Source organism: Stenella coeruleoalba (genome assembly GCF_951394435.1).
Source record: "Stenella coeruleoalba genome assembly, chromosome: 8".
In the NCBI taxonomy this organism is placed as follows: Eukaryota; Metazoa; Chordata; class Mammalia; order Artiodactyla; family Delphinidae; genus Stenella; species Stenella coeruleoalba.
In genome coordinates this window covers 95,954,956-95,969,041 of record NC_137154.1, presented here as the reverse complement: position 1 = coordinate 95,969,041, position 14,086 = coordinate 95,954,956, and the positions used below count along the sequence as shown (strand labels likewise).

General features: G+C 36.6%; 1 protein-coding gene across 2 annotated transcripts in view; it reads right to left on the bottom strand.

The window, feature by feature from the left end:
* The window catches only part of ARHGEF12 (Rho guanine nucleotide exchange factor 12), a 144,713-nt gene that overhangs the window by 65,632 nt on the left and 64,995 nt on the right, over window positions 1–14,086 (bottom strand). Inside the window, exon 4 of one of the 2 annotated variants that reach the window (XM_079930030.1) lies at window positions 12,772–12,828. The exons of the other annotated variant lie outside the window; for it this stretch is intronic. Coding sequence (XP_079786156.1) covers window positions 12,772–12,828 — 57 coding nt within the window. The remainder of the gene's footprint in view (window positions 1–12,771; window positions 12,829–14,086) is intronic. 2 annotated transcript variants of the gene reach the window in all.

Below are 14,086 nucleotides of genomic sequence, written 5' to 3'. Positions count from 1 at the left end.
TGCTTATCTATTTTATATATAGTAGTTTGTATCTATTAATTCCATACCTTAAATTTGTCCCTCCTCCCTTCCCTCTTTCCTTTGGTAACCAAAAGTTTGTTTTCTATATCTGTGAGTCTGTTTCTGTTTTGCATATATTCATTTGTATTATTTTTTAGATTCCACATATAAGTGATATCACACAGTATTTGTCTAAGCATAATGCTCTCTAGGTCCATCCACATTGCTGCAAATGGCATTATTTTTCTTTTATGGCTGAGTAATATTCCTTGGTGTGTGTGTATGTGTCTCTATGTGTGTGTATACACAAGACATCCTTTTTTTGAAACTGAACTATAGTTGACCTACAATATTGTGTTAACTTCAGGTGTACAGCTAAGCGATTTAGTTATATACATATATATATTTTCAGATTTTCCATTATAGGTTATTACAAGATGTTGAGTGTAGTTCCTGTGCTATATACATCTTCTTAATTCAATAATCTGCTGACAAGCACTTGAGTTGCTTCCAAACCTTGGCTGTTGTAAATAGTGTTGCTATGAACATTGTGGTGCACATGTCCTTTCAAATTAGTGTTTTCGTTCTTCCAGATATATAACCAGGAGTGGAACTGCTGACTCATATGGCAGTTCTATTTTTAGTTTTTTAAGGAATCTCTAAACTGTTTTCCACAGTGGCTGCACCAATTTACATTCCCTCCAATGGTGTACAAGGGTTCCCTTTGCTCCACATCCTCTCTAACACTTGTTATTTGTAGACTTTTTTTTTTTGCGGTACGCAGGCCTCTCACTGCTGTGGCCTCTCCCATTGCAGAGCACAGGCTCCGGACATGCAGGCTCAGCGGCCATGGCTCACGGGCCCAGCCGCTCCGCGGCATGTGGGATCTTCCCGGACCAGGGCACGAACCCGTGTCTCCTGCATCGGCAGGCAGACTCTCAACCACTGCGCCACCAGGGAAGCCCTAGACTTTTTAATGGTAGCCATTCTGACAGGTGTGAGGTGATACTTCATTGTGGTTTTGATTTGCATTTCTTAATAATTAGCAATGATGAGCACCTTTTCACGTGCCTGTTACCCATCCGCATATCTTCTTTGAAAAATGTCTATTCAATTCTTCTGCACATTTTTTGATTGGTTTGGGTTTTGTTTTGTTTTGTTTTTCAATATTGAATTGTATGAGCTGTTTGTATACTTTGGATATTAACCCCTTGCTGGTCACATCATTTGCAAATATGTTTCCCCATACCATAGGTACTCTTTTCGTTTTTTGCTGTGCAAAACTTTTAAGTTTAATTAGGTCCCACTTGTTTATTTCTGCTCTTATTTCTTTTGCCTCAGGAGACTGATCCAAGAAAACTTTGTTACACTTTATATCAAAGAGTGTTCTGCCTATGTTCTCTTCTAGGAGTATTATGGTTTAAGATTTTCCATTTAGGTCTTTAAACCATTTTGAGTTTATTTTTGTATATAGTGTGAGGGAATGTTACAATTTCATTGCTTTACATATGGCTGTCCAGCTTTCCCAGCACAACTTGTTGAAGAGACCTGTCTTTTCTCCATTGCATACCTTGCCTCTTTTGTTGTAGATTAATTGATTGTAGATGCATGGATTTATTTCCGGGCTCTCTATTCTGTTCCATTGATCTATGTGCCTGTTTCTGTGCCAATACCATGCTGCCCTGATTACTGTAGCTTTGTAGTATAGTCTGAAGTTTGGGAGGGTTATACCTCCAGTTTGTTCTTTTGTCTCAGGACTGCCTTGGCAATTTGAGGTCTCTGGTAGTTCCATATAAATTTTAGAATTATTTGTTCTAGTTCTGCAGAAAATGTCCTGGGTACTTTGATACGGACTGCATTTAAATCTGTAGATTGCTTTGGATAGTATGGCCATTTTAATATTAATTCTTCCAATCCAAGAGCCTGGGATATCTTTCCATTTCTTTGAATCATCTTCAATTTCCTTCATCAGAGTTTTACAGTTTGCAAAGTAAAGTTCTTTCACTTCCTTGCTTAATTTTATTCCTAGTAATTTTATTTTTTTGATGTGATTTTAAACAGAATTGTCTTTTTTACTTTCTCTTTCTGATATTTCATTATTAGTGTATAGGAACACAACAGATTTCTGTATATTAATCTTGTATCCTGCATCATTCCTGAATTCATTTATTAGTTCTAGTAGTTTCTCAGCAGAGAATTTTGTATTCTCTATATAGAGTATCATGTCATTTGCAAAGAGTGACAGTTTTACCTCTTCCCTACTAATCTGTATACCTTTTATTTATTTTTCTTTTCTGATTACTGTGGATGGGACTTCCAATACCATGTTAAACAGAAGTGGTGAGAGTGAGCATCCTTGCCTTGTTTCTGAATTTAGCAGGAAGGCTTTCAGCTTTTCACTATTGAGTATTAGGTTGGCTGTGTGTTTGTTTTATCTTTACTATGTTGAGATATGTTCCCTCTATACCCACTTTGATGGGAGTTTTCATCATGAATGGATGCTGAATTTTGTCAAATGCTTCTTCTGCATCTGTTGAGATGATCATGTGACTTTTGTCTTTCCTTCTGCTAATGCGGTGTATCACATTGATTTGTGTATGCTGAACTATCCTTGTGACCCTGGAATAAATCCAACTTGATCATGGTATATGATCCTTTTTATGTATTGTAGGATTTTGTTTGCTTATACTTTGTTGAGGATTTTTGCATCTATATTCAGCAAAGATACTGGCCTGTAATTTTTTATAATGTCTTTGTCTGGTTTTGGTATCAGGTGGCCTCACAGAATGAATTTTGGAGTGTTCCCTCCTCCTCAATTTTTTGGAATAGCTTAAGAAGGATAGGTATAAGTTCTTTATATGTTTGGCAGGATTACCCTGTGAAGCCATCTGGTCCAGGACTTTTGTTTGCTGGGAGCTTTTTTTTTTTTTTTTTAAATCATAGACTCAACTTCACTTCTAGTGTTCAGTCTGTTCAAGTTGTCTGTTTCTTCTTGACTCAGTCTTGGCAGGCTGTACGTTTCTAGAAATTTGTCCATTTCTTCTAGGTTGTCCGATTTGTTGGCATATACCTGTTCATGGTATTCTCTTATGATTTTCTGTATTTCTGTGGTATCAGATGCTATTTCTCCTCTTTCATTTCTTTTTTTTTATTTGTTTGTTTTGTTTTTTGGTATTTTTTTAATTGAAGTATTGTTGATTTACAATGTTGTGTTAATTACTGCTGTACAGCAAAGTGACTCAGTTATACATATATACACATTCTTTTTCATATTCTTCTCCATTATGGTTTATCACAGGATATAAAATATAGTTCCCTGTGCTACACAGTAGGACATAAATGTTTATCCATTCTATATATACCAATTTGCATCTGCTAATCCAAAACTCCCAACCCATCCCTCTCCCACCCCTCTCTCCCTTGGTAATCACCAGTCTATTGTTTACGTCCGTGATTCTGTTTCTGTTTCATAGATAGGTTCGTTTGTGTCGTATTTTAGGTTCCACATGTAAATGATATCACATGGTATTTGTCTTTCTCTTTCTGACTTACTTCACTTAGTATGATAAACTCTAGCTGCATCCAAGTTGCTGCAAATGTGGCATTATTTTGTTCTTTTTTATGGCTGTAGTATTCCATTGTATATATGTACCACATCTTCTTTATCCATTCATCTGTCAATGAGAGTTTGTCTCCATGTCTTGGCTATTGTGAATAGTGCTGCTATGAACATAGAGGTGCATGTATCTTTTCGAATTATAGGTTTGTCTGGATATATGCCCAGGAGTGGGATTGCTGGAACATATGATAATTCTATTTTTAGTTTTCTGAGGAACCTCCATACTGTTTTCCACAGTGGCTGCACCAACTTACATTCCCACCAAAAGTGTAGGAGGGTTCCCTTTTCTCCACACCCTTTCCAGCATTTGTTATTTGTAGACTTTTTAATGATGGCCATTCTGACAAGGGTGAGGTGGTACCTCATTGTAGTTCTGATTTGCATTTCTCTAATAATTAGCGATGTTTAGCATCTTTTCATGTGCCTATTGGCCATGTGTATTTCTTCTTTGGAGAAATGTCTATTTAGGCCTTCTGCTCATTTTTCAATCGGGTTGTTTTTTGTTGTTGTTGTTGAGGTGTATGAGCTGTTTGTATATTTTGGAAATTAAGCCCTTGTCGGTCACATCATTTGCAAATATTTCCTCCCATTCTGTAGGTTGCCTTTTCGTTTTGTTTATGGTTTCCTTTGCTGTGCAAAAGCTTATAAGTTTGAACAGGTCCTATTTGTTTATTTTTGTTTTTATTCTCTTTCATTTCTCATTTGCATCCTTTTTTCTTCTTAGTGAATCTGGCTAAAGGTTTATCGATTTTGTTTGTCTTTTCAAAGAACACCTTTTGGTTTCATTAATCTTTTCTATTGTTTTATCTCTAATTAATTTATTTCCTCTCTAATCTTTACTATTTCCTTCCTTCTACTGACTGTGGGCTTTGTGTGTTCTCTTTCTAAATCTTTTAGGTGGTTAGGTTGTCTTTTGAGATTTCTCTTGTTTCTTAAGAAAGGCCTGTATCACTATAAACTTCCCTTAGAATTGCTTTTGCTGCACCCCATAGATTTTGGAAAGTTGTGTTTTCATTTTCATTTGTCTCAAGGTATTTCCCAATTTCCTTTTTGATTTCATCATTCACCCATTGGTTTTTCAGTAGCATATTGTTTAGTCTCTACATGTTTGTTCTTTTCCTGTAGTTGATTTCTAGTTTCATACTGTTGTGGTTGGAAATTATGCTTGATATAATTCCTATGCTCTTAAATTTGTTGAGGCTTGTTCTGTAACCTGGTATGTGATCTATCCTGGAGAACGTTCCATGTGCACTTCAAAAAAATGTGTATTCTACATTTTTGGGGGGAATGTGGTGTCCTGTAGGTATCAATTAAGTCAAAGTGATCTACTGTGTCATTTGAGACCTCTGTTGCCTTACTGATTTTCTGTCTGGATGATCTGTCCATTGAGGACAGTGGGGTGTTAATGTCTCCTACTATTATTGTATTACTGTCAGTTTCTCCCTTTACATCTGTTAGTATTTGCTTTGTATATTTAGGTGTTCCTATACTGGGTGTGTATATCTTAACGAGTGTAATACCCTCTTCCTGCATTGATCCCTTCTTCATTGTATAATCCCTTGTATTGATTCCTTTATCCCTTCTCTGTCATTATAGCTTTCGTCTTAAAGTCTACCTTGTCTGATATGAGTATTGCTACCCCCACTTTCTTGTTGTTTCTGTTTGCATGAAATATCTTTTTCCATCCTCTCACTTTCGGTCTGTGTACATCTTTCACCCCGAAGTGAGTCTCTTGTAGGCAGCATATTGAAGGCTCTTGTTTTCTAATCCAGTCAGCCACCTTATGTCTTTTCATCGGAGCATTTAGTCCACTGACATTTAAAGTAATTACTGATAGGTATGTACTTATGTCATTTTATTCCTTGTTTGGCAGTTGTTTTTGTAGTTCTTTGTTCATTTCCTCTTCTTTTTGTTTCTGCCATTGTGGTTTGATGATTTTCTTTTGTAGTATGCTTGAATTCCTTTCTTCCTTGCTTTTACAGTACCCTCTACTGTAGGGTTTTGATTTGTGGTTACCACTGGGTTCATATATGTTGACCCATAATTGTATCTACTTGCTTTAAACTGATAATCATTGAAGTTCAAACATTCTAAAAGATCTACATTTTTTACTCCTCTCCCACACATTTTGTGTTTTTGAGGTCATGTTTTATATCTTCATGCTTATCCCTTTACTGTTTATTGTATTTATAGTTGCTTTTACAATTTTTTAAAAGTGATCTTCAATCCTTACTGTATATTTACCATTCCCATTGGGATTTTCCCTTTCCTGTAGATTCTTACTTCTTTTCCATTTAGAGAAGACCTTTCAACATTTCTTTTACGGTAGGCTTAGTATTGCTTTATTCTTTTAGTTTTTGCTTCTCTGAGAAATTATTTACCTCTCCTTCTATTCTAAATGATAATCTTGCTGGGTAGAGTACCCTAGATTGCAGGTTTTTCCCTTTCAGGACTTTGAATATACCATGCCACTCCCTTCTGGCCTGCAAAGTTTCTGCAGAGAAATCAACTGATAGCCTTATGGGGATTCCCTTGTGTACACCTCTTTGTTTTTCTATTGCTGCCTTTAGACTTCTCTCTTTACCTTTAACTACATTTTACCATTTTAATTATGATATGTCTTGGTGTGGGTCTGTTTGGGTTCATCTTGTTTGAGACCCTCTGTACTTTCTGTATCTGTTTCCTTCTTTAGGTTCGAAAAGTTTTCAGTCATAATTTCTTCAAATACATGTTTGATCCCCTTGTCTCTCTCTCTCCTCTTTCTGAAACCCTTTTAATATAAACATTGGCATGTTTTATATTATCCCGAAGTTCTCATATGTTGCTTTCATTTTTTTTAATTTGTCTTTCTGTTTGTTGCTTTATTGGGTGATCTGCATTATTCTATCCTCTGGATCACTTATGCATTCTTCTGTGTCATTCAGTCTGCTATTCGTTGCTTCTAGAGTGCGTTTTATCTCAGAAGTTGAATTAGCTATTTTTTATTGGGTCTTCTTTATGGATTCTAGTTCCATGTTAAAATGATCTGTGCTTAGATCAGTTCTCTTTCTTAATTCATTTAGCATTTTTATAACAAACTTCTTGAATTATTTATCTGGTAGACTGATTATCTCTGTTTCATTATTTATTTTTTCAGGGGTTTTCTCTTGCTCTTTTGAGAGTAGTTCCTCTTCCTTACCATTTTACTTAATGTTCTCTGTCTCTATGAATTTAGGTGAAACAGTTATCCATTGTGGTCTTGAGGGATGTTTTTATTTGGGAGCATCCCACTGTAGACTGTATATGCCACTGTCTCTGGTGTGAGGGCTGAACTTGATGCAGATGCCAGCCACATTTTTCCTCAGGGTATGCTAGCCACTATCACCTTGATAGGGAGTGTGGCTGGTGTTGGGGGAACTAGAGGCTGCACAGGGTCTAAGGCTAGATTTCCTCTCTACTCAGTGGCAGTCACCGCCTTGTCAGGGGTGGAGTCTGCTCTCAAATTGTTCAGAACTGCTCTCAAGTTGAGAATCTCAAGATTCTGAAGCAGAATCTCTGATGGTCAGGCTCCAACTGGCTCTGTTCCTTTTAAATATGTGTTTTGATGGCAAGCCAGTACCTGCATACTCCTCACAAGTCGAGTCTAGGCTTCTTCAGCCTTTCTATTTGTCCCACTGGTTCTCCAAGCAGCCAAGGAGGCCTGTCTCCTCTACACAGGATCCCAGAACTGGGATGCCCAGTCTGTGGCTCCCCAGGGTGAGTGTCCACCCATGCTATCTCCCTTTTCCTCTTAGTTCCCTTCTAAGGGCAGAGATCTCAGCCTGATGTTTTTCTTCCCATCCTACCCAATTATGTGGGAATCTTTCTTGTAGCCTTGGTTGTATAGGAGTTTTTCTGCCAGATTCCAGTTAGTTTTCAGTGAGAATTTTTCCTCATGTGGATGTATTTTTCATGTTTTTAGGAGTAGATGAGCTCCATATCCTCTTACTCTACCACCTTGATCCCCCTTTCCAATGCAGCATTTGAAACCCATATAAAAAAGACTGTTTTTTTTACTCAGAAGTGAATTACCAAGGATTGTATTTTGAAAGTGAAAAAAATTAAGTCTTTGTAATGCTTTGCTGTGGGGAGGGGAAGAAGTCTTTAAGGTATTCTGAAAAGGTGAAAAAGTACTCTCAAGTTTCACTGTAATACATTCCTTGAACAATGCAACAACTATATTGCCAAACAGAAAACTAATGAAAATGCAAGGCAACATGCTAAACCTTTCATACTGCATTTACTTTAGGAAAAGCACATTAGTCTTTCTTCACCTTTGATTTTATTGCATGACCAAACTTCTCTAAGTCTCACCTCTTAAAAATTAGCTTCAGGGAAGGGTGTGGAGAAAGACCATGTGCAACTCCATAAAAACAGCTCATTTTTAAACTGCTGGCAGACATCATGTTTTATGAGTTAGACCTCAGATAATCCTTTGATTAAGAAGTTTCTTGATTCTAAATGCATAATGCTGCCAGCAAGAGGAGGCTTAAGTTCCAAGCATGCCGATTTCATTCTTTTAGACTATAACCAACAGTAAGTCTCTTTTCAAAGTTACATTTTCTTCTACCTTAAAATTTTTCAAAGGAAAGAAAAATCCAATTATGATGAATCAACATTGTATTCCATCAATTCTCTTTACTAAAATACTTCATCCCAATCTCAACAACCACTCATGCAAAACTCACTTAACTGAGTGACTCCAGTGTGTCAGACATTATGGGAGATGCAAAGATGAATATAAATACAAATAACTTGATACAAAGCAGGATGTCGAAGTTGAGACAACAAAAGTAACTGGGTAAACCTAGGAAAGCCCTATGAAAGAGGCAGTATTTGAACCTAGGCCGTGAAGGATGGGGAGAATTCTAATAGCAAGTTATAGGAGATAATCCATTCAAAACAATGGGAATGGCATGAGCAAAGAAAGAGGACCAAGCCACATTTGGGAAAGGAAAATTTGGAGGACAGTCTGGTACCTTTGGGTGAACCGTACTAGATTGATGGAGAATGATGAATTGGAAACAAATTATGGCATATCTTAATAACTATTTGTACTTTCCCAAAAAGTGAATGACCAAATCCTTACTTTAGTAACACTCATCTGACTGAATACAGTAGAATGGAGAAAAGGAAGTGAATCAATGTGAAATAAACATGAAAGAAGGTTATGGGTCTATTAAAATAGTCTAATAACATGATGACAAACTGAACAAAGCAGTGGAGATGAAACCAAACAGCAGGGGGTGAAAAATAATGTGATGGCAGAACCAATTAAACCTGACAAGTAGTTGACAATAAGGGACAAGAGAAACGGAGAAGTCAAAGATAAATTTAAGAAAATAAGACTAAGTAAATGGGAAAATGACCAAGTCATTGAAAGAATCAGGGAAATCAAGGGGAAGACTGATTTCCAGCCATAGTTAACAATGATAAATTCCAGATTGCTCATTTGGATTTTAAGGATAGTTAGAGTGCAAGGATTCAGCAAACAGTTATAAATATGAGACTGGAAACAGGGAGAAAGATCAGGGACAGAAACTTGAGTCATGCCTATATTTATAAGAAGGAAAAAGAAAGCAAGTACAGAAAAGACAAAACCATTATAAAGAGAAAAGAAATAGGTTGATTTAATATTATATACACCAAAGAAAGGGCATCAACATTGCCTAATGGCACAAGGGGAAGGTGAGAACTGAGAAAAAGTTCATAAATTTTCAAGTTGGATATTTTGATTCACCTTCCAGATAGTATGTGTTCAGATTTTAAGAGGTTAGGAAGTGAGTGATTTATGAGGACACAGAAGGTTCATGTAGAATGCTCTTTGCAAGGTTGAAGAAAGAACAGAGAATAATAACTTGGTGAGAGTAAAAATCAAACCAAGAAGTTTTCATTTGACAGATATGAGAAGCTGGAATAAAAAGAAATATGAATTAAAAGAAAAGACACTCTGAAGTATCCAAACCTGGATATTTCAAGACCTAACAATTCACTTCTGTTATGGACTAAATGTTTGTGTCACCCCCACAAAATTCATATGTTTAAACCCTAACTCTCAACATGATAGTACTTGGGAATGAGGCCTTTGGGGAGGAACTGGGGTTAAATAAGGTCATAAGAGTGAGGCCCTCATGCTGGGATTAGTATCCTTATAAGATACCAAACAGTTTGTTCTCTGTTTCCCTCTCTACACATGCTTGCACCAAGGAAAAGACCATGTGAGCACAAAGCAAGAAGGTGGCCGTCTTTAAACCCAGAGAAGAGCTCTCACCAGAACCTGACCAGTGCTGGCAGCCTGACTGCATATTTCTAGTCTCCAAAACTGTGAGAAAAAGAAGTTCTGTTGTTTAAGCCAAGTCTCTGGTATTTTGTTACAGAAGTCTTTTTGAAATAGACTAAGACAGTTTCAAAAAGACATGGTTTATTTTCTTGTACATAATATCATCAGCTGTAATCTCTTCAGGACACCAAGACAGAAGCTGTAGACTAACTCAAAATTGCCCTGTTAAATCTCTCATATTCCTCAAACCCCCACAAAATTTCTCTATTACGATATTAGTAAGGAAAATAGAAAATTAAGCGTCATTAGAATTGCAGATCAGAAAATATACCTGTACATGGTCAACAGACTCCAAAAGGTTCAGAGGGGAAAATAAGGGGAAAAGGAACAAATATTGACCTACTGCGCTGGGCAGAAACTTAACAAAGAAGTGAATACAAAACAAACATTTGGTTTCCTCTTAAAATGAGCAAAGTAAATCTATCTCACAAAATGGCTCTAAAAATGGCTAGGAAAGTTTAAATAAATAATTTGTAAGTGAATGACTAGTATTTGTGTGAAGTACCCAGCTAACAATTTTACCCCAAGAGAAGACAATGTATAATCTTAGAAGTTAAAAGTGGGCTTGTTAAGAGACCCTACACTAAAGCAATGTCACCAGTTGCTATGATTCTACTCAGTCATATTCCAGTATTTCCAAGCTTTCCATAACTCTCTAGAGATTCCTTTTCACCCACGCTAACTGGACACAGTCTGAAGAAGTCTATTCACACAGGTGATAAAATATTTGTAATGTCGAAGAGATTTAATTTAGCATGCTAGCTCTGTTCTGATCAACTCATCCCTCTCAAAAGTTCTTTTTGAGAACTCATGGCTCAGTTCCTTCCAAAAAAGGTATTTCAAGGGTTCTCAAGAAACAAACACAGAGAAGCCACACCTTACTTCCCCATTACCACTTAAAATGTTTCTATTACTACCAAGCCAATGGCATGTCTGAACTAGTGTTAATATTCCCATCTCTGGTAAGAAAAATCTTAGTATACTATTTCTAGTCATGGATTCCTAAATTGTTAGTCTCATCCAAAGCAAACAGCAAGCTTTTGCATACATACCACAGATCTAGGAAAATGGTGGGGGAGATGAAATTACAACATTGCAAAGGTTGCTGGAAAAGAATGGTGCTATAAAGATAGTGTTCACATTCCTAAGAAGAGAATAAACCATAGGAAGTTCTTTATATAGAACAGAAAGACACGGTCTCAAGAACTTAGGAGGAGCCAAATACTTTGGAAGGAAGAAAAAGCATGAACTTGACATGCTATAGGGCATGGTACACATTTCCTGTTGAACTACTGTAAAAGGTTTAACTACACAGAAAAAGTACTGGTCACATAAACCCAAGCAAAGAACTATATGTATGTATCTAACGCAAAAGCATTAACTGATTTATAATCAAACACAGGCCTCAAAGTACTAAATAGTATCTGACATGTGTTCAAGTGTCAGGAGATATAAATTATAAAGTGTCTTAAAAGAGAAAGGGGGCATTTTCATGTATTTTTTCCTTTCATGTGTATATCAAGCTAGGAAACAGCTACACCTAAGGAAACTTCCACTTGATAGACTTTCAGCCTCTATTGGAGAAGACCTGGTTTTCCTTTGAGGCCAAATCTGGATTCTTCTTTTAAAAAAAAAAACTTACTGGTCTTTCAGAGATTATTTTAAAAGTCTAGGGCTTCCCTGGTGGCGCAGTGGTTGAGAGTCCACCTGCCGATGAGGGGGACACGGGTTCGTGCCCCGGTCCGGGAAGATCCTACATGCCGCGGAGTGGCTGGGCCCGTGAGCCATGGCCGCTGAGCCTGCGCGTCCGGAGCCTGTGCTCCGCAACGGGAGAGGCCACAGCAGTGAGAGGCCCGCGTACCACAAAAAAAAAAAAAAAAAAAAAAAAAGTCTAGGTTCCAGGCAGTGCTTCTCTTATCCACTTTCCTCAAAACACTAATTAGATGCCAAATCAAGAAAAGAGGACACGTAAAACTATGCAGAAGAAAAGGAAAAGGAAAAATATGTCTGAAATTCACAAACATGGTTTATATTATCTTTGGAAGACAGGACATAGCCTGGAAATATTAGTGTTTTAATCATCTGTTGCAAAACTTGACCATTCAGGTTAAAGCTGCTCTTTGCGAAGATTATTTTTTAAAGGTGTCATTTTGAAATTTTCCCATTCAGAATAAGCTTTAGGGAAACTTATGAAAGGCAGAGACATTCTTCATGCTACAAAAATAAAATACTTAGGCTATTTTTGCTGTTGTAGATAAATTACACAAGAACAGCATTTCCAGATGATGAGGCAATTAAAAATAAACAATTAAAAATAAAATTAAAATTCCAAAGAACTGCTAACACATCAAACTATACCAGTACTATACTTAGAGAAAAAGACTGGTAGCACTGATGAAATTCTACATGATCCAAACTCTGCAAACGGGACATGGGAAGAAAATGCCAAGAATTCAAAGCTCATCCATGTTATTTGGAGAAACTTGACCCAAACATATTAGAGATAATCACTTTCCTAACATAAACAAGACGAAAGAGAAGATGGGTAATGTGCCTATTCTTACTCTCCAATGTTAGTTTCTAGCAACCTTAAGCTTCCACATCACAGCCACATTAAAACCCCAGGCTCCCTTTCCCTGCAATAGATCATGCCATGCAGAGCAGACACAAAAGAGACTGCAGTTAAAAAAAAAAAAAAGAAAGAAAGAAAAGAAACAGCACGAAGCAAGCTCCAAGGTGCAAGGCTGAATTGGCTACATTAGCTTACCATATATCTCGGGCTACATTAGCTTACCATATATCTCGGATCTACTCTCCTCTGAACTAGACTTTGTCTTCTTGGAGGAGCTATCTGCACAGGAGCGGGAGAAAAGGAGAGAGATATAGAAAATATGGAGACCAATGTAAGGGGAAAAATTCATGGGGGAAAAAAGAATGAATCATGAACAAGTTAAATCGTGCAAACACAAAGTATGAACATCACAGGTGATAGCCCTTAGAATAGTCACGAACAGCACAGGTAATGACATATTTTAGATTTATCAAAGAAAAGACAGTGCAATAAAAATATGTAACAAAACAATACATGGAAAGTCTACAAAATATATCATCTGACAATTGTAGAGATGACAAAAGCACTAAAAGCTGTAATAATCTCATTATGAGGCACTGAATACCACTTTGCTAATCTGTCTTTGGAGATAGGCACATCACAGATGACCAATACAGAGTTAAGTCAATCTAACAAGACTATAATGCTTCGATGAGCACAGGGCAGAAACATGTGACCCTAATTATCAAGACAGTAACTAATCATATAAATGAAAGCCTCTGAGCCCTATGACATCAAAATTAGGTGTCAGAAATAAAGGATTTTTCTTAATGGAGATGCAAGAACTTACATATTACATACTTCCACCACCAAAGCCTCCTACATTGATGACTGGGATTTTTCACCTACCACCCAAGATGCAGGTAACTTAGTAGCTATTCACCTCCCATTCTTCCCTTCCTAGATAATATTTATATTTTTCAAAATAAACTAGCAGTCTATACTAAAAGTATAAACAGCCTTAATTAGACACAAAAAATACTCCATTAAAAATTAAAAATTTTACTTCTAAGTGAAAATACTTAAAAATAGATATATTTATGTATCTGAGACCTTAGCATTTACTTACTTCATCTTTTGTCATAGGAACATACAAGTATAAAAGAGTATATGAACAAAGAATAAGTTTCAAATGACAAAAGCAAAATTATCAAGCAATTTTTATAAATTAAATACTGAGTGGGTTTACAAGGGGAAAGCAAAGGCCTATATATTACAAGGGGGTTCAACCTATAGATACAAAATTAAGAATATAAACAGTCAAAAGTCCACCAGCATGAATACTCTAGGAAAGATCAACACTACTGAGGTTGAAAGACAGCTGTCTGAGTTTAGAATACTCCTTGAAGAAAAAGGGATTTCTATTCATTTGCTTATTCTAAAATGAGATGATCATCAATTTTAAATTATTTTATCTAATACTCCAATTTACCATGATCACACCTGAATTTTTAGATGACTACAGAATATGTAGTTGTTATCAAGCCTTGATTATAGC